The sequence below is a fragment of the Heterocephalus glaber genome, unplaced genomic scaffold, assembly GCF_053883595.1.
Source record: "Heterocephalus glaber isolate CG9 unplaced genomic scaffold, H.glaber_assembly_v1.0 deba00001813, whole genome shotgun sequence".
Lineage (NCBI taxonomy): Eukaryota > Metazoa > Chordata > Mammalia > Rodentia > Bathyergidae > Heterocephalus > Heterocephalus glaber.
In genome coordinates this window covers 390,645-408,994 of record NW_028258484.1, presented here as the reverse complement: position 1 = coordinate 408,994, position 18,350 = coordinate 390,645, and the positions used below count along the sequence as shown (strand labels likewise).

Genomic DNA, 18,350 nt, shown 5'->3' with positions numbered 1-18,350 from the left:
CTTAAGAATGCATTATTCAGTAATTTTTTTTTCTTAAAGAAGTGGTCGCTTGTGTCACATACAACTGAGAGCTCAGTAAAGCAAGGATGAAGGATTTCTATTGGGTTTGACTCTAATTGGATAACTGATGCCTTTTCCAGGACAGAATCAGGGTCTAGTGGGGGCAGAATCAAAGTAGGTCATGGTAGATTGAAAAGTAAACAGTAATCAAGGAGTTTTCTTGGCAGGAATGTTGACTTATATGCAATGTATACACCAAGCCTAGATTAAGTATTTGCAAAATATTTAAAAGTTATAGAGTTTGTTAATAACTTCTGGTATCTTACATTTTATTCTTGGATCAGACAGGACCACCAGACAGATGTCTACTTGGTCCCCTAAAATTTTTTTTTAATGTGTCCTGCTTTTGTATGCCCTCTGCTTACAGACAGTGGATCCTTGTACAGCACATATTTCAGAGTTAGGGAAGATTGTCTACTTTATTACCTGAAGGAAGGCCATCAAAGAAACACTGTTGGGAAAAAAATGCGCATTTCCCATGAGTGTGATTTATTAATGTTCTGTGCAAATTATGCAAGACAATTTTGCTTTTGTTATGCTGTCAGGTAAATCAGAAACACTTTTATAGTTCAACCTTAATTCAGTTGGTCAATAGAATCATTACATGTCTAAATACTAAACATATATTTATTTATAATACTCATAACTATTTCTACTCACGTTGATTTTTTAAAAAACAAGACTACTCTTCTATTTTATTGCACAGATCCCCATAAGCCTCTTAAGATTCAGTCAAAAACAACAACAGTCTCAAAAACAATCACAAAAGACCACACCACCACCACTAATAAGCCCTGTCAGTACTGGAAAAAATAAAGGACTTCTGGAAGGCTGGTAATGTTTGGGTTCTCCTACCCTCTTTGGTACTGGGAATTGAACCAGGGACGTTCAACCACTGAGCTACATCCCTAGCCCTTTTTAATTTTAAATTTTATTATTTATTTATTTATTTATTTTTGGTACCGGCGATCGAACTGAGAACCTTGTGCTTGCGAGGCAGGAGGCGGAACCACTGAGCTAAATCCTCGGCCGTAATTTTCATATTTATTTATTTAGAGACAGGGTCTATTTAGCCAGGCTGACCTCAAACTCGCAGGGACCCTTCGGCCTCAGTCTTAAGAGTAGCTTTGTTTCTCTATCTGAATGCCATACACAAGGGGCTAGGGCAGCGGGGGGTAGGGGGTGGGGTAGGGCGTCTCAATAGTAGAATGCTTGCCTAGCACTCGCGAAGCCCAGAACAACAAAAAAAGAAAGAACAAAAAAAAAAAAGAAAGAAAAAAGAAAGAAAGAAAGAAAGAAAAGGCGGCTGAATGCAATGCATAGGTTTGTGAAAATTTACAGACATGTGGAACTTTCTGTATAGTTTAGTAAAAAGCAAAGAACAAGAGAAAGAGTGGAGAATGTAAACAAAAGTGCAGGTTTACCAAAATTCATTTCTGGCCTGGATCCACCCTTGGGTCTTTAGTTTGCAATTTAAAGACTAAATGGTCAATGTGGCACTCAGACTCTATTGGGATCCACTGCTGTCTCCCTCTTCCATTCACTGGTCATTCAGGGCAAAGGAAGAACCTGTAGACAACTTGTTTGTCTTCTTCTCAGCCTATACACGTTTTTTTGTTTTTTGGGTTTTTTTTGTGGGGGTTTTTTGGGTACCGGGCATCGAACTCAGGACCTTGCGCTTGCAAGGCAGGCGGCGGCACCACACGGCTAAATCCCTGGCCCGGCCTACATACACTTTCAAAAAACTGCAGGGCCTTTCTTTGTCATTTCACCTGGTGGGAACCCAGAAATCTTTGGACTTCCAATTCCAAAACCACTATTTACAGCCCTACTCCAGCTCCCTGCTGAAAACCTTTTCGCCCAGAGCACACAACCCACTACGTCTACTTAGCCTGCTCGGCACTGGGCCGTAGAGAGACAGTTGCTATGTGAATGAGTAAACTATGGAATTCTGCCCAAAGCGCTGTTATCACCCAAGAGAGCAACCTGCGGCGAGAACAGGAACACGCCGAGGATAGGAAACCAGGAGCAGAGGTTTGCCGCAAGCTGTGTGGAAAGGACCATCCATCAGTGGCGGCTTCAGTACGGGCGCTCTGGAATCCAGGAGGACTGGGATCTCTGTGGTTGGACCAGACTGGTCACTCTCTACTGAGGATGACGCACTCTCAGAATTCCCAGGACAGAGAAAGTGGGAAGCACAATCTCCCGGACGATGACTGATAAAATAAGGAGGAATCAAAAGAAGGGGGATTTCGGGAGCTGGCTGCCGAGATAACACTCCTGGGCATTTCTGCCCAACAGAAACACAGGCTAGTCCCTGAGCTCAAGGCGATTGGCCTGGGGAAATAGAGCTGATAGGCGGGAGCGCGTGCGCATACGTGCAGGGGCGTTGCTCTCTAGTCACCCGGCTCCCCAAGCTGCCGGCGCGCATGCGTCGGAGGACAGAGCCAGGCGAGAAGTACCTCTGCGAAGCTTTAAGCACCCTTTGGGCGGCTCCCACCGGCGAGCGGGACAGCGGCGGGCGCGCGCGGGTAGGTGGAGGCGTGGCTTTACTGACCCCTGGGCTTGGATTGGGTACAGCAAATTGAAGGGGTGGAACCTCCGCGGAGGCCGGTCAGCGATTGGCCAGAGACTGGAGGGAGCGTGATCTTCGGGGACGGGGTAGGACGGGGCGGGGGTGAGACATACTGGGCAGTGCGCCACGCTGAGGTGGTGGCCCCGGTCCCTAACCAAGTAAGCGGGCGAGTCTTGAAAGCCCCCCCCGCCCCCCGCTAAGGACAGGAGGCCGGCGAGCCCAGGGACCTCCAAAGCGCCGAGGAGGCGTGGGGGCTAGGCGCCATTCGGTGAGTGTGGTCCGGAGGACGCCCCACTGCCCCGCCCCTCCCTTTCTTCCTGGACCGCGCTGCGCAGCGCCCTCCCCCATCTCGGACCCGGGCTTCAGCTCAGGGTTCCGACTCCCGGGATGTCTGCTGCATGCCTGGCGCTGTCTTTCGCCCCCTACGCAGCATCGGTCGGTTTAGGGAATTTGGAGATTCTCTGGTTCCGCTCCCCAGCCCGCGGAGGGGAAACTGAGGCCCAAGGGGGCGGGCCCCTCCTCACCAGCGTCTCCACACAGACACCATGGCCGAGCCTTTAAAGGAGGAAGATGGCGAGGACGGCTCTGGGGAGCCCCCCGGCTCGGTGAAGGCAGAACCCGCCCACACCACTGCCTCTGTCGCTGCCAAGAATCTGGCCCTTCTCAAAGCCCGCTCCTTTGATGTGACCTTTGACGTGGGGGACGAGTACGAGATCATTGAGACCATAGGCAATGGGGCCTATGGGGTGGTGTCCTCTGCGCGCCGCCGCCTCACGGGTGAGCTTCTTGAGACTCTCACAGATGTGGAAACTGCTTCCCAGAGAGGGTGAGGAACCTGCCCCGACTCAGCCAGCGGTGAAGCAAAGCTGGACTGTGCATTCTGATTCAATTCAGCTCTTACTGATAAGCACCAGGCCCCCAGTTAGGCACCATTCTCAGGTTTGGCCATCCTATCACCCTACTCCCTCCTTAGAAAAATGACAGCCCTGGTTAGACCAGAACCGAGCTGGCCCTGAGGTATTCTAGAGCCAGAGACTGACACAAGGGTCTGGTGGTGGGATGGGTGAGATCTGAGATGGAGAGCGAGTATAGGGGAGGAGAATGAACACAGGCATTAGAGTCAAGACTACCACTAAGGAGCTGTGCAACCCCCAACAAGTGACTGAGCCAGGTTTATTCACCTATAATTGAGCTATTATTAGTACTTGCCTTGCTTGGCTCATATGGTAGCTGCCATTATTTACGTCCTAGAAGTGAGTGTTGAAAAGATCCTGCAGTTACATCAAGGTACCCTCTGGTATCTGCCTTTTCCCTGTTCCCCAGGCCAGCAGGTGGCCATCAAGAAGATCCCAAATGCTTTTGATGTGGTGACCAATGCCAAACGGACTCTCAGGGAGCTGAAGATCCTCAAACACTTCAAGCATGACAATATCATTGCCATCAAGGACATCCTGAGGCCTACTGTGCCCTATGGAGAGTTCAAATCTGTGTAAGGAGCAGCATGGGAGAGGGAGGCATAGTTAGAATCATTTTGGAAGGCCAGGGCCATGTTTCTAAGTTCTGGAAGGGCAGCTGTATCTAATGTGAGGTAGACTGGGAAAATCACCACAATTCCAGACTAGTGCTTCTTTAGGGAGACGACCAAGACAGCTATTATTTCTCAAGATGAGTACAGGTATAACAGTTTTATAAAATCTGAGTATGTACACTGGCAGACATAGGACATTCATCCTACCACTGTACCATCTTATTGTCATAGCAGACATCATTAATTGATTACAGAATACTTATAGAAAATGGACTAGCATGGGCCGGGGATTTAGCTCAGTGGTTTTGCTGCCTGCTGCGCAAGCTCAAGGTCCCGAGTTCGATCCCCGGTACCAAAAAAAAAAAAAATGGACCAGCCTTCACAATTTTTATCATAGTCCTTTAAGCAGGCACTACCACTTCTCTCGTTCTTTTCTTCCCCAAGATGCTGAACTCCAGCATCTGTTCTCCCAATCCCAGAGAGGCTGATTTACTACTGCTCACCACTCTGCCATCTTCCCAGAAGTCTCCTAAGCAGCCACTGTCAAACAATGGAGTTACTTCCGAAACTATACCTGTTGGCCATTCCTGGTATAGTTGAACCCCATCTGTTAGGGAAACTAGATCTGGGGGAAAGTAACTCAATCCAGTTCATGGAAAGGATGTAGAGAATCTAGAATTGGTGCTCTTCTTCCATACCCTGCCCTCAGGCCTTTGAGGTCCCAGGGTAATCCCATTACCTGTCTACAGTCAGGAGTCCATGGTAAGAATGGGGCTTGTGCCTGTAATATGGTTAGTTCAACCCATACCTCTCATTTCCAGCTATGTGGTCTTGGACCTGATGGAGAGCGACCTACACCAGATCATCCACTCCTCACAGCCGCTCACACTGGAGCATGTGCGTTACTTCCTGTATCAGCTGCTGCGGGGCCTCAAGTACATGCACTCAGCTCAGGTCATCCACCGTGACCTCAAGCCCTCCAACCTGTTGGTGAATGAGAACTGTGAGCTCAAGATTGGTGACTTTGGTATGGCCCGTGGCCTGTGTACCTCCCCAGCTGAGCACCAGTACTTCATGACTGAGTATGTGGCTACTCGCTGGTACCGTGCCCCAGAGCTTATGCTCTCCTTGCATGAGTACACCCAGGCTATTGACCTCTGGTCTGTGGGTTGCATCTTTGGTGAAATGTTGGCCCGGCGCCAGCTCTTCCCAGGCAAAAACTATGTGCATCAATTACAATTGATCATGATGGTGCTGGGTACCCCGTCACCAGCTGTGATTCAGGCTGTAGGGGCTGAAAGAGTGCGGGCCTATATCCAGAGCCTCCCGCCACGCCAGCCTGTTCCCTGGGAGACAGTCTACCCAGGTGCTGACCGCCAGGCCCTCTCACTACTGGGCCGCATGCTGTGTTTTGAACCCAGTGCCCGCATCTCAGCAGCTGCTGCCCTTCGTCACCCTTTCCTGGCCAAGTATCATGACCCTGATGATGAACCTGATTGTGCCCCACCCTTTGACTTTGCCTTTGACCGTGAAGCCCTTACCCGAGAGCGCATTAAGGAAGCCATTGTGGCTGAGATTGAGGACTTCCACGCACGACGTGAGGGTATTCGCCAACAGATCCGCTTCCAGCCTTCCCTGCAGCCTGTGGCTAGTGAGCCTGGCTGTCCAGATGTTGAGATGCCCAGTCCCTGGGCTCCCAGTGCGGACTGTGCCATGGAGTCGCCCCCCCCAGCCCCCCCACCGTGTGCAGGTCCTACACCTGATCCCATTGATCTGACTCTTCAGCCACCTCCACCAGCCAGTGAGCCTGCCCAACCAAAGAGAGAGGGTGCCATCTCAGACAACACCAAGGCAGCTCTGAAAGCCACCTTACTCAAGTCCTTGCGCAGCCGACTCAGAGGTACTTTGGTTCAGCAGCTGTCTGGGGACTGGGGTGTTAGAGGGGCCCTCTGGCTCAAACAGGACTGTAGGCTCTCACTTTTCTCCTGCCTGACTTCCTGCAGATGGCCCCAGTGTACCTCTGGAGGCTCCTGAGCCTCGGAAACCTGTGACAGCCCAGGATCGCCAACGAGAGCGGGAGGAAAAGCGCCGGAGGCGCCAAGAGCGAGCCAAGGAGCGAGAGAAGCGGCGACAGGAGCGGGAACGCAAGGAGCGGGGGGCTGGGACCTTGGGGGGCCCCTCCACTGATCCCCTGGCTGGACTGGTGCTTAGTGACAATGATCGAAGCCTGCTGGAGCGCTGGACTCGCATGGCCCGGCCCTCCATCCCACCTCCAGCTCCAGCCCTAGCCCCAGCACCAACTCCATCCCCAGCCCAGCCCACCAGTCCTCCCCCTGGTCCCCCACCACAACTTGCAAACTCCACCCCTACTCCTGCACCCCAGCCTGCTTGTCCAACCCCTGCTCCCCACCCTGCTGGCCCTCCTGGACCCATCTCTGTCCCTGCATCACTCCAGACTGCCACCTCTACTAGCCTTCTGGCCCCCAAGTCACTTGTGCCAGCCTCTGGGTTGCCTGGCCCCAGCACCGCAGTTCTGCCTTACTTCCCATCTGGTCCACCCCCTCCAGACCCTGGGGGGCCCCCTCAGCCTTCCACATCAGAGTCACCCGATGTCAACTTGGTGACCCAGCAGTTGTCTAAGTCACAGGTAAGAGAGACCCAGACCATGGCAACACCTGCACCTGGGCCCATGGGTTTGGAAGTTGTTGTTCTATGAGAACTGAGCAGCAGATGGGGCTTTCTCTCTGAACTTGTCCCTTTGCTCATAGAGCACAAAACCAATGAAGAGGTTGTCAGGGACAAACAGTATACTGCACGGGAAGTACCTGGCTTATAAGTGGCCCCCAGCTGGCACTCAGTGATCAGTGAGACTGGTGTTGATCCTCAGGGATATCTAGGCAGAGTAGTCAGCAGCATTAGGCCAGGAGTGTTATGCCCTTGCTGACAGTTGTATTGTAACTAACTTGCCATTGTCCCCTACAGGTGGAAGATCCCCTTCCCCCTGTGTTCTCAGGCACACCAAAGGGCAGTGGGGCTGGCTATGGTGTTGGCTTTGACCTGGAGGAATTCTTAAACCAGTCTTTCGACATGGGTGTGGCTGACGGGCCACAGGATGGGTAAGATGGCTGGACTGAGCTCTTGGAATGGGAGTGTGGGGAAGGGTTTCTGGTGCAGAAAGAGCTTGCTAGTGAGATGGCTGCCAAGCTGGCCTAGGCTAGCAGCACCCCTCTCTCCCCCTTCCCTGACTCCCTTTTTCTGCAGCCAGGCAGACTCGGCCTCACTCTCAGCCTCCCTACTTGCTGACTGGCTTGAGGGCCATGGCATGAACCCTGCCGACATTGAGTCTCTGCAGCGTGAGATCCAGATGGATTCCCCGATGCTGCTGTCTGACCTGCCTGACCTCCAGGAGCCCTAAGGCCCGCAGCCAGTGCCTTGCTTCCAGGGCAGACCCAGTTCCAAGGTCCATGGGAGCATTCCTGGGGTCTGGCTCCTGGGCCCAACAGGTGAGGCTCAGCTTGGATTATTCTGCAGGTTCATCTCAGACCCACCCTTCAGCCTTAAGCAGCCACCTGAGCCACTGCCGAGCCATGACAGGATTGGGAGACCCTGACTCCCTCTGAATAATCCTTTTCAGTATTGTATTTTTATTATTATTATAATATTATGCAGTCTTTTTGCCATCAAAATGAAGCCTGTGAAATACAAGGTTCCCTTTAATGCCTAAGTCCAGGTGTCATTTTTAGTGAGGGAATGGATGGAGTGGGGGAGGTGGTGGTGGTTAGGGACAGGTATAAGGAGGAGCCAGGTACCCACATTTGGGGGCCAAGCAAATACGTTGTGTGCTGCACAAAGCCACTTCATTCAGGTCCTGAAGGTTTATTGAGACCTCCACTCCCCACACGCTCCCAGCCCCATAGCTTGTTCTCTATCCCTCACATGACCAAACCTCAATCCCTGGGGCAGGTGGGGGACCTCATTCCCATGCCTACCTTGCCTGTAGCTGTTTCAGGGTGTCTTGCAGTAGCTGTGGTGAATACTGTTTTGGCATTGAGATTTGGGGAGCTGGGATAGGCTGGGGGAGGATGTGGAGTATGGTGGTGAGGTGGGGCTGAGGGTCCACAGTGCTCACCATAAGGAGTAAGTTGGTGAAAAGGAGGACAAAGATGGGAGGTGGTCTAAGAATGGACAGGAGTGCTGGAGTGCAGTGGCTTCCCAAGTGGCCTGGAATACACTGTGGGTCCTAGTGAAACTGCATTGCTCAGTCTGGGGTGCCCCAGACAGAGAGGTCCACAGTGAGGAAGCTGGCTAAGGTGGGACACAAACACCCATGCCTGGAGGGTGGGTCCTGACTCTCAGCTGTGGGGACGGGCTGGAGGCTTAGAAATGGTCACCCTACGTGTGTGACAGGGATCAGCAAAGGCTGAGAGTTGCAAGGCTGCCTGAAAAGCTGGTGTGCAGGGAGCAGCAGAAACATCATATTGGGCCCGGAGGGGAGAGGAATACTCATGGAGATGCAGAAAGCCAGGGAAGGGGTGGAGCGGGACAGGGCCAGCCTCTCAGGCCCGGCGGATTTTCATCTCAGTGCGCTTAAGGGAGTAGTAGAAGCCCTTCCACTGGGCCCAGTTGATGCCATTGGCATAGGAGAGATGGGAGCCACCCAGGTAGAAGCCATTTAGGTTGGCAAAGTGACAGCTGCGAAACCAGAACGCTCCTGAGGAGAGGGCTGCGCAGTTCTGCACGAAGAGGTCCTGGTCCCGGTCAAAGGTGGAGAACTTCTGACCACTGTGGTAGGTCAAGGAATCACCTGGCAAAGGGAGGAAGGATGGGGCTGCTGAGGCACGTCACTGATCCCTGTGCTGGGAGGGAGAGGTTGATGGCAATGACAAGTGACAGTGTAAGGGAAATCAAGTGAAGTGGCATCCTGGTGGGATGGGGGCACCCTTCCTGAGTTAGATGTTTGTTGGATAGATGGGCGTCTGCAGTGAAGAGAAACAGCTGCTCCTTCACAGGGTTGCCTTGGAGCAGGGCCAGGGCAGCTGCTCTCAGGGCCGAGACAGGAGCTGGCTGGGGCTGGTTTGGATCCAGCTGTAGCTCTGCCTAGGCCAAGAGGGATGAAAGAGGGACCTCAAGGGCGTCACGGGCTCACCAGGCAGGGCCAACCCTGCCTCTTCCCCCACTGCCCTGCTGAAGCTAGCTGGAGGGGATACCTGCCCCGCCGTCCTCGAATCCTGCCACGTAGAGTGTGTAGCCATCTTCCTCGGCACTGACTGCATTGGGGGAGATGGAGAAGTCAACATACTTGGCATATGCTGTGTTGTTCTCAAAGTCCTCCAGGTCTACTCGAAGTTCGTACTTCTGCTTCAGTGTCAGGAGGTGCAGGTTCTGCAGCCCTGGGGACGAAGGGAGCTGGTCAGCAGAGACCTGGCTGTGAGGCAGCCCCTAGCCCTCCTGGCCCCTGCCTTACCCAGCCAGTATTCCCCGTCCGCACGGCCGAAGCCCAGCTTGTAGTCATTCCAGCCCCGGAAGAAACTCACTGAGCCATTGAATCTCTTCTGGAAGACCTGGAGCCAAGAGAACAGGAAACTGTTCAGTCAAGGATCCAGCGGGTACAGGCCCTACCCTACTGACCCATCTAAGCATGAACCTTTTGTTACTAAGGCTGGCTTGTTAAAGAAAAGAGTGAGAGTTGGAGAGGTTGCTAAAAGAAGGTACACACTGCTGCCAGGTCCCCCATTGAGCAGCTACTACGTGCAACCACCTGAGCTCTTCACTAGCTCCCACTCAGAGGCAAGGACAGAGGAAAGGAAAGAGGTGAAGAGGGGCTGTTTGGGGCCGAGGATGTAGTTCAGAGGTAGACTGGCTTGCCTACTGTGCAGGAGGCTTCTGGGTTCCCCAGAAGCACAAAGCAAAAACTCAAAAGGACTCTACAGTTCAAGTGGCTAGATGTGAATCCTGGTACTGGCTCTGTGACCACAGGCAAGTTACTTCAGGGTCACACATTAACCTACATTAAGTACTTAGAATAACTAAGAAAATGCCTTGGGTAAAAGCACACTCATTTTAAACTGAAAAACTGAGGTTCATAGAAGTGAAGCTCAGGGTCACACAGCTAGGAGTAAACCGGATCTGGCCTCTCCTTCCACTCACCGTCCACTTGCCGCCCTCAGTGGTCATGTCGCAGAAGACAGGCACTGGCACGCTGGGACCCGAGGGGTAGATGAGGTACACACCATCTGCCTGGTAGCCCTGGGCATAGATGTCATCACAGTCCAGGGGCTGCTGAAGGCAAGACTTCTCTAGAGCTGGGGGTGGGAGTGTGGGGACAGTAAGGAGAGGGAGACTAAGACACCCCACAGTTAGTCTCAGTCCCCGGGACCAGGGAACTCTCCTCAGAAAGCGTGAGGTTTCTTTGAGGGGAGCTGCTCAGAGATCATTTCATCACTCTCACTTTGTGGCCTGTACACCCTCTCTTTGCACAGTCTGTGGGACAGGCCTGTCTGTGAACGTGGGGCTGCTTACCATCTCCTCGGATCCCAGTGGCTTGGGGGCTGCAGAGAGGTGTTGAGAGAAGTAGCAGCAGCGGCAGGGCCAGGAGGGCCTAGTGACAGGAAACAGGATCAGTGAAGCCCCCAGCCCCAGGGATGCCCGTTCTTTCTGCATTTGCTCCATTGTATATGCTGCCCTGGCCTGAAACCTTTTCATGTCCTTTGGCCCCTCTTTTCCCTCCCTAGTAACCCTACTTCCTGGACAAAGCCCAACACCCTTGGAGCTTTAGTCTGGAGAATGCCTATGCTTTCATAGTACCCCTGTGGGGAAGTGGCTTCTCCACAGGTGCTCTTAACTTCCTAAGCCAGGAGCTCCCCACGGTGGGCCCAGTACCTTCATGCTGTCGGTTCGGCTCAGAGCGGCTGGTTGTCTGAGGCCCCAGACTGCAACCGCCCAGAGTTATGTGCTGGGCCCTTGGCCAGCCGCCTCAGCCCCGCCTGCCTCTGGAGCTGTAGAACCCCCCTCTCCACACACGACCAGTGTCAGCTTACATTATTAGGGGCCAGGGGACACCTGGGTCTCATTAGGTCTGTCGGCAAAGTGCTCCAGACTAGACGTTAACTCCCTGCTGTCCTGATTGCTGCCTGGATCCCACTCTGCCATCCGCCCTGCTGGACTTGTGGGCCCCTGGCACCCCTAACTGGCCCCAGCCTACCTCTGCTTCCTGACAGCCTCCCTGCAGAGGCCTGTTTATTCTCTCCCTCCTGTCCTGGCCTGTGCTTCATCAGCCATTCAGGGGAGGTCTGTGAAGGCAGGGCTGGATGTAGGTACCCGTGCATCTTAGGGAGGGGGACCACTGAGGGAATGGAAGGCAGGGGGCAGCTTCAGCACTCCTGATGTGGGAGCCTGCCCGGGCTGGTGGTGGGGGACAGGGGCAGCAGGGGCCAGGCCGTCTCCTGGCAGGACTAGGACATTTCTGAGCCATGAGCACAAAGCTGCAGGCGGCCAACTGCTCTGTCTGTCCCAGCTCACGCCAGGGCCCCTCTCCAACTCCCCTCCCCCTTCTCTCAGGCCCACCTCCTTTCCCCTCCCACAGTTCCCTGCCCCATCTGGGCCACTTTTGTTTCTCCTCACCCCACCCTCTTCCCTCTTCCAAGCCCCTTGCTTTGGCCCCTACCTCCTCAGGCTCTCCACCAGGGCTCTCTTAACAGGTTGGCCATTCCCTCAGCCCTGAGCAGCTACTTCTTCCTTTCTTGTGCCTCTTCAAGCTTGAACTCTTTCAGTCTTCCTCCCCACCATTCTTGTCGCCAACCTCCTCCCCTCACCAGAGTGGTTTATTGCTCCAGCCCCTTTACTGATAGCCTTGCTTTTGTCTTCTCCCCTCCACACCAGAAGTGCCTCCTAGATCTTCACTGCTCTGACAATGTTTCCCTGCTTAAACCTGCAGTGGCTCTCTAATCCTTTTGAGCTGAGGTTAAAATTTGAACCTTGGGCTTGAACTTTTAATCTGACTCCAGCCTACCCTCAGGACCTTGACCCTTATTGGTTGAGACTCATAGGCTCAAAGTGTGGCCACTCCAGACTTCTCACCATCAGTCCCTGTGCCTTTGCCTGCCCTCTTTCCTGTGGTGATCACCTGTCCATCTTTTCTTGGCCATGAATACCAATGGGCAGGGTCTGTGCTTCTCTTTTCTCTATGCCCAGCATTGTCATAGAGTAGGCCCAATACACACGTTCACTCAGAACAAGTGTGTTCCAAGCAACTACTATGTGCTGTACTTTATGCTGGCTGCAGTATCTGCCCTCAAGTGGTGAACAAACTTTGAATTGCAAAGGTAGTAGGTGTTAGGAAAAGATATTAATTGAATGGGTGAACATATGAAGTATTCAGAGTGCAGTGATACAGCAGGGGACAGCTCGGTCCTCTGTCCCCACTCTTGAGTTAGCAGATAAGCCCTTTGGAAGAGCCCAGTTGGCTTCCTTGATTTGGTTGTGTGGTTGCTGCTCTGTTCATTGTTGTGTCTTGTCTTTGGGGTTTTAGCACCAGGTTGCTTGCATTCAAATTCAGGTTCTGTCACCTGTTAGCTGGTGATGTTGGACAAATTACCTAGTCCAGTGATGGGGAACCTTTTAGAGCTTTCAGTGATGCAAACAACCCATTGTGGCATGCATTGCAAAGGTTTGCCACCACAGACCTAGTCTCTTTGAGCCTTGACTTCTTCCTCTGTAAAATAAGGATAGTAATACCATCTACTTCACAAGATTATGGTAAGGATTAAATATACATATCCATTACCAAGAACAATGCCCACAATTATTTGTCAAAAGGAAAAAAAAATCACCAGGCGTGGTGGTACATAGTTGTAATCCTAGCACTTGGAGGCTGAGGCAGGAGGATCACTATAAGTTCAAGGTCAGCCTGGGCTACATAGTGAATTGAAGACCAGCCTGAACTACATAATGAAATTATTTCAAAAAACCAAAACAATAACAAAAAAAGGGAAAAAAATCTTTAATCTCAACGGTTTATTTGAGCAATTATAAACAAAACAGAACAAATACAAAACAACAATGATTTGTGAATTGGTCAGTCCCTAGAACCAAAGGAGATTAAGAGAATTCCCACCAATAACATGGATCTGACAGCATTTATAGGAAACAGAAATGTGGCGTAGAGACGTCTTAATTGGTTACAGCTTAATTGGTTACAGAGCCTCTTGTAATTAACTAAAACTCAGATACCGTGGTTATAACCCATATTAGTTTTGTCTGTTAGGCTTAGTGTAGGAGCTTAATCCAAATCAGTGGATTCCAACACATTTTATTTAACATAGTAGTAATTACTTAGTAGAGATTAACCAACACCATTGTCATCATAAACATGCCTGTTCTCATGTGAATGAGTTGTCTTAGGCAACATGATTTTTATCCTTGTCTGTAGAGGAGATAGTTGGCTGCTCCTCAATAGTCATCCTTGGTCCTGAGTACTAAGATTCTGATTTTCATCTGGCTCATTGCCCAGCGTCCCTTGTGGCTATATGAGGTCATATGTTTTAATTTTGGTCAATAAGATGCAAACAAGTGTTACAAAAGTAGTCCTTCTTTGTCTTTCCCTCTGTCCTTCTGGATGTGATGGCTGGAGTTCTGGCTGCCATCTTGGACAGTGGAGAAGAGGCCTTGTTGGGCCATGGTGGAGAGTGGGCAGGAGGTGGGTTCTTCTTGGCTTTGTAGGGTGGGTGCAAGGCCAGCCCTGGGCCCTTCTAGGCCTTTTTTATGTGGAAGAGAAAGAAACTTCTATCTAGTTTAAGCCTCTTTTATTTTTCCTGTAACAGCTGAATTTAATCCTAATCTCTTCTTTCAGCAAGTGCCAGCTAATTTTAGCACAAGGCTACAAAAATAAAAATAATAAAAAAAAAATCAGTCATCAAAGTAAATAATGTATTCAAAGTCAAGTATGAGAGAGTTTTGGAGAACATGGTGAAAAACAAATATAGAACCCCCCCCCAAAAAAAACCCAGAGGATTAAGCTATGAGGTATCATGTTTGTCCTATTAGTTTTGAAAATTTTAAATGATTATGTGTGTGTATGCATAGCAAAGCAGGCACTATGTATTGGCTGGAAGTGGTTAGTTTAACTATTGATTTGGGGAAGGAAATTTGCCAGTCAGTAATCCTTCTTTGAAGAGATTGTGTGAAAGAAATACTCAGGCATAGCGAAAAGGTCACATGCACAGTGAGTAGACATTTCTTGTTGCCTGCCCAGGATGAAAACCTTACAGTTCTGTGGGAGGCACATGACCTCTGTGTAGCCAAAGAAGTACACTGCCCTGGGCTTCATTTGGGGAGCTGATGATTTTAGAAGGAGAAGCAGGAAGAACCCATTCTTGGGGTGGTGGTGATGATCCCAGTGGTCTCTTGGTCCTAGGGTCTCTGACTGGTTTCTTTGGAAATGTGGTGCTAAGCAATTAGGCTTAGACTGCAAAGCCCTAAGTTGATTGTTTTGATAGGGAGATAGGATCTTGCTGAATTGTCCAGCCAGTCTCGAACTTGTGAATTGCCTGCCTCAGCCTCCAGCCTTGGTAACTGACCGTGTGTGTGTGTGTGTGTGTGTGTGTGTGTGTGTGTGTGTGTGTAAGATCCCAACTCACATGCATGCAGTTTATTTTATTTTGGTGCTGGGGATTGAACCCAGAGCCTTGTGCATGCTAAGCATGCATTCCATCACTATATTTATAACATAATTTATATCAAGTTTAAATCAAGATTCTTTCATTCCCAGCAGCAGACACTGAGTGACTTTGCTGGCTTTCCTTGGAGTCTGGACTCGGGCTGGGTGGGGGCTGAGGCTGGTCTGCGGCTCTTGGAATCAGGCCCTCGGTGGGACAGCCTGTTGGGGTGACATTTCTCCACAAACAGACCTGTGGCTTTGTCAGATTCCGGAAGGAAGAGCACCCACCCCCTTAGCCTTGTGTGGGACATTTTGCACACCCTCTCAACCAGGGATGCAGTCAGACAGCTTTTGTTTGCCTCCTCACATTTCACCATCCCAATCCCTGCCCTGGGAGGCTGGCCTTACCTTCTGGTTTCTGACTGAGTCCAGTCAGTGAGGATCTGCTGCAGGATTTGGAGGGAGGGAGGACAGTGAAGTTGGGATACTCCTTCCTTCCCTTGTTGGGTCCCAGAAGCTGGCCTATTCCTCTGCCAAGGGTCTCAGGTCCTGGTGAGTGACCTCTTTACACAGCACCCAGGCACCATGTGGGAAACTGCTTCCTTCTTTGGCCCCTTCAGGTCTATGGGTTTGGCCTTGTCTATTTCATTGTTCTGGCCACTTAGTAGAGGCTTGTACCTTTTGGTTCTCAGAAAAATTCTCAGTTCTTCTTTGGCTGTTTTTTCCCTTTCATTTTTCTCTCCTCTTTCTGATAACTTTATTAGTTTGTTTGTTGGATGTCTTGAATTACCCTTAATTTTTTTCTGTGACATTTTCTATCACTTTGTTTTCATTCTTACTTAAGGAGCACATTCTTAATGTCCAGTACTCCTACTGACTTAAAAATTAGACATCGTGTTGTTTTTATTTTCCAGTTAGTCCTTTTAAAAAGGTTTTATTGGGTTATATTTTACACATAATAAAATTACCTATTGTAAGTATAGAATTCAATAATTACTCCTTTTTAAAAATCTAATTTTAGAGCAATTTTAGGTCTGCAGCAAAATTGAGCAGAAGGTACATATACCCTCTGCCCTGACACATGAAGACTCCCCAACACAATGGTACATTTGTTACAACAAATAGACCTACATGGACTTATTGTTATCACCAAAAGTCCATAGTTTATGTGATAGTTCACACTTGGTGTTGAACATTCCTTGAGTTTGGACAAATGTTGATTGACATGTATCTGCCATCACAGTGATATAGGGAATATAAACATAACTCCCAACCTGCTAGATGTCAGATACACCAAGTTCACGTTCCCCAGCAGTTGAAGAATTCTAAGGAACATCAGAGGTTAAGAGTAGGAAAATTTATTGAGAGATAGCTCCTGAGAGAGAGAAGGGGACCCAAAAGTGAGTTGCTACAGAGCCTACGTTTCTGAGCATTTTATAGAACAAAGTCACAAGGTGGGTACCTTGTGGGTCAAATTATAAGCAACTGATAATATAAGTGTAGCTGCTTAGCTAATATTGATCCAACAGTAGCAAATTATATGGATGACATCATTAACCTTGGTCTATAATCTAGTTTCAGTTTTGTCTTTAGTTTTAGTCTTAGTAATCTTAGTGGGTGGAAGATGGCCTACACCTAATGAGATAATGGTTATTTATATGGGAAATTTCAAAAGGATGGTACCAATAATCTGAGGGTTTTGTTTCTCCTTTAGGGAAGTATGTAAATCTGGCCATTGTGATTTTAATCTTCAGATACACCTCCAGCCACAGTTTTGATGTGTTCACATCTTCTGCACTCACTTCCTCTAGGGTCCAGCCCTGTCTGTCTATAACATTTCTACCTAACTTAGCTGTCTATAATATTAGTACCATATAGGGTATTTTCATTACCCTAAAAATCCTCTGGGCTCCACCTATTCAGCCTTGTTTCACCCCAACTCCTGGCAACCACTGATCTTTTTTATTGTCTCCAGAATATTGTCTTTTCAAGTATGTCACATAGTTGGAATCATATAACATTAGCCTTTTCAGATTGGCTTCATTCATTTAGAAATATATGTTTAAGATTCTTCCACATCTTTTTTTTTTAATATATTTATTGGTACATTTTAGGTATACAATACTTTTACATTTATCATTGGGTGCTTGTACCTGAACATGATGTAACTTAGTTCTTATTCTTTCCCCTATTACCTGTGTGCCCTTCACCCCCTCCACCCTTCCCTATTTACATAGATTTTGTTTCCTTTTTTTTTCCTTTTCTCATAATTTTTCCTTTCCCTTCTTCCCTTTCCCCTTCCCCTCCTGCCACCCCTACACCTTTGGACCTTTTACTGTTTCAAATTATCAATTATTCATTTTAATCCTTATTTACACTTTCAGTTTCTCACACTAGAGAAACTATTCAGTATTTACACATGTGTGTCCTATTTATTTCACTTAAGAGGATGGCCTCAATATGCATCCATTTAGCTATAAATGTCTCTAGTTTCTCGTTCTTTATGGCTGAGTAGTACTCCATTTTATAAAAAAAACCCACATCTTCTTTATCCAGTTTCCAGTTGATGGGCACTTGGGTTGTTGCCAAGCTTTAGCTAATACAAACTGTGCTGCTATAAACATAGGTGCACATATATCGCTGTGGTATGATTCTTTTAATTCTTTGGGAAAGATACCCAGCAGGGGAATAGCTGGGTCAAATGGGACCTGTAGTCCTAGTTCTTTGAGGTATCTCCACACTGATTTCCACAGTGGTTCCACCAGTCTACACTCCCACCAACAATGGAGAAAGGTTCCTTTCTTTCCACACCCCCACCAGCATTTGTTATTGGTTGATTTCTTTTTTTTTTTTGGTACCAGGGATCGAACTCAGGTCCTTGTGCTTTCGAGGCAGGTGAGGGAACCACTGGGCTAAATCCCCAACCCGGTTGATTTCTTAATAGCACCCACTCTTTGTGGGGTGAGGTGGAATCTCAGTGTTGTTTTCATCCGCATCTTTAGAATGACCAGTGATGTTGAACATTTTTTCATATATTTATTTGCTGCTTTTATTTCTTTGTCTGAGAAATGTCTGTTCATTTCAGATGCCCATTTTTGAATTGGTTCTTTGAATTTGGGGGTCTGATTTTTTTCAGTTCTTTATATATTCTAGATAGTAGACCTTTGTCTGAGGTACGGCTGCTAAGAATTTCTTCCCACATTGTAGGTTGTCTCTTAGCTCTGTTGGTAGGTAGTTTCTCTTGCAGTGCAGAAGCTTTTTAATACGATGAGATCCCAGTTGTTGATTCTTTGTGTTAGCTTCCGTGCTACTGAGGATTTGTTCATAAAGTCTTTTCCTATGCCAATGTCATCAAGAGTTCTACCTAACTTATCTTCCAGCAGGTTTAGTGTTTCTGTCTTAATATTTAGATTTTTAATCCACTTCAATCTTAGTTTAGTGCACAGTGATAGGTATGGGTCTAGTTTTAATCTCTGGCAGGTTGAAATCCAGTTTTTCCAACACCATTTATTAAATAGGCTATCTTTCCTCCA

General features: G+C 49.0%; 2 protein-coding genes across 8 annotated transcripts in view; one reads left to right on the top strand and one right to left on the bottom strand.

Annotated features, from left to right (window-relative positions):
- Positions 1 to 1,023: 1,023 nt before the first annotated feature.
- Positions 1,024 to 18,350, top strand: part of Mapk7 (mitogen-activated protein kinase 7) — a 36,067-nt gene continuing 18,740 nt past the window's right edge. The window contains exons 1-7 of one of the 6 annotated variants that reach the window (XR_015448350.1): positions 1,024 to 2,591; positions 3,176 to 3,412; positions 3,959 to 4,124; positions 4,985 to 6,063; positions 6,167 to 6,810; positions 7,146 to 7,279; positions 7,425 to 9,769. Coding sequence is in view for 5 of the 6 variants with exons in the window: in XM_004868778.2 (XP_004868835.2) it covers positions 3,181 to 3,412; positions 3,959 to 4,124; positions 4,985 to 6,063; positions 6,167 to 6,810; positions 7,146 to 7,279; positions 7,425 to 7,578 (2,409 nt within the window). In the remaining variant the exon portion in view is untranslated. Of the gene's footprint in view, positions 2,592 to 2,626; positions 2,904 to 3,175; positions 3,462 to 3,958; positions 4,125 to 4,984; positions 6,064 to 6,166; positions 6,811 to 7,145; positions 7,280 to 7,424; positions 9,770 to 18,350 lie in introns of those variants that run through there. The other 5 variants (XM_087203904.1, XM_004868778.2, XM_021247526.2 and 2 more) reach the window with 5 other exon arrangements.
- Mfap4 (microfibril associated protein 4) lies at positions 8,024 to 11,189 on the bottom strand. Of its 2 annotated transcripts, none has more exons than XM_021247528.2 (6): positions 11,043 to 11,189; positions 10,683 to 10,761; positions 10,311 to 10,465; positions 9,628 to 9,724; positions 9,371 to 9,553; positions 8,024 to 9,260 (listed from the first exon to the last, which is right to left on the bottom strand). In XM_021247528.2, the coding sequence occupies exons 1-6, from the start codon at positions 11,046 to 11,048 to the stop codon at positions 8,956 to 8,958; spliced, it is 825 nt and encodes a 274-aa protein (XP_021103187.1). In that variant the 5' UTR covers positions 11,049 to 11,189; the 3' UTR covers positions 8,024 to 8,955. The 2 variants fall into 2 exon arrangements, with proteins under 2 accessions (XP_021103187.1, XP_004868839.1); XM_004868782.3 differs by having other exon boundaries at positions 8,024 to 8,967; positions 11,043 to 11,186.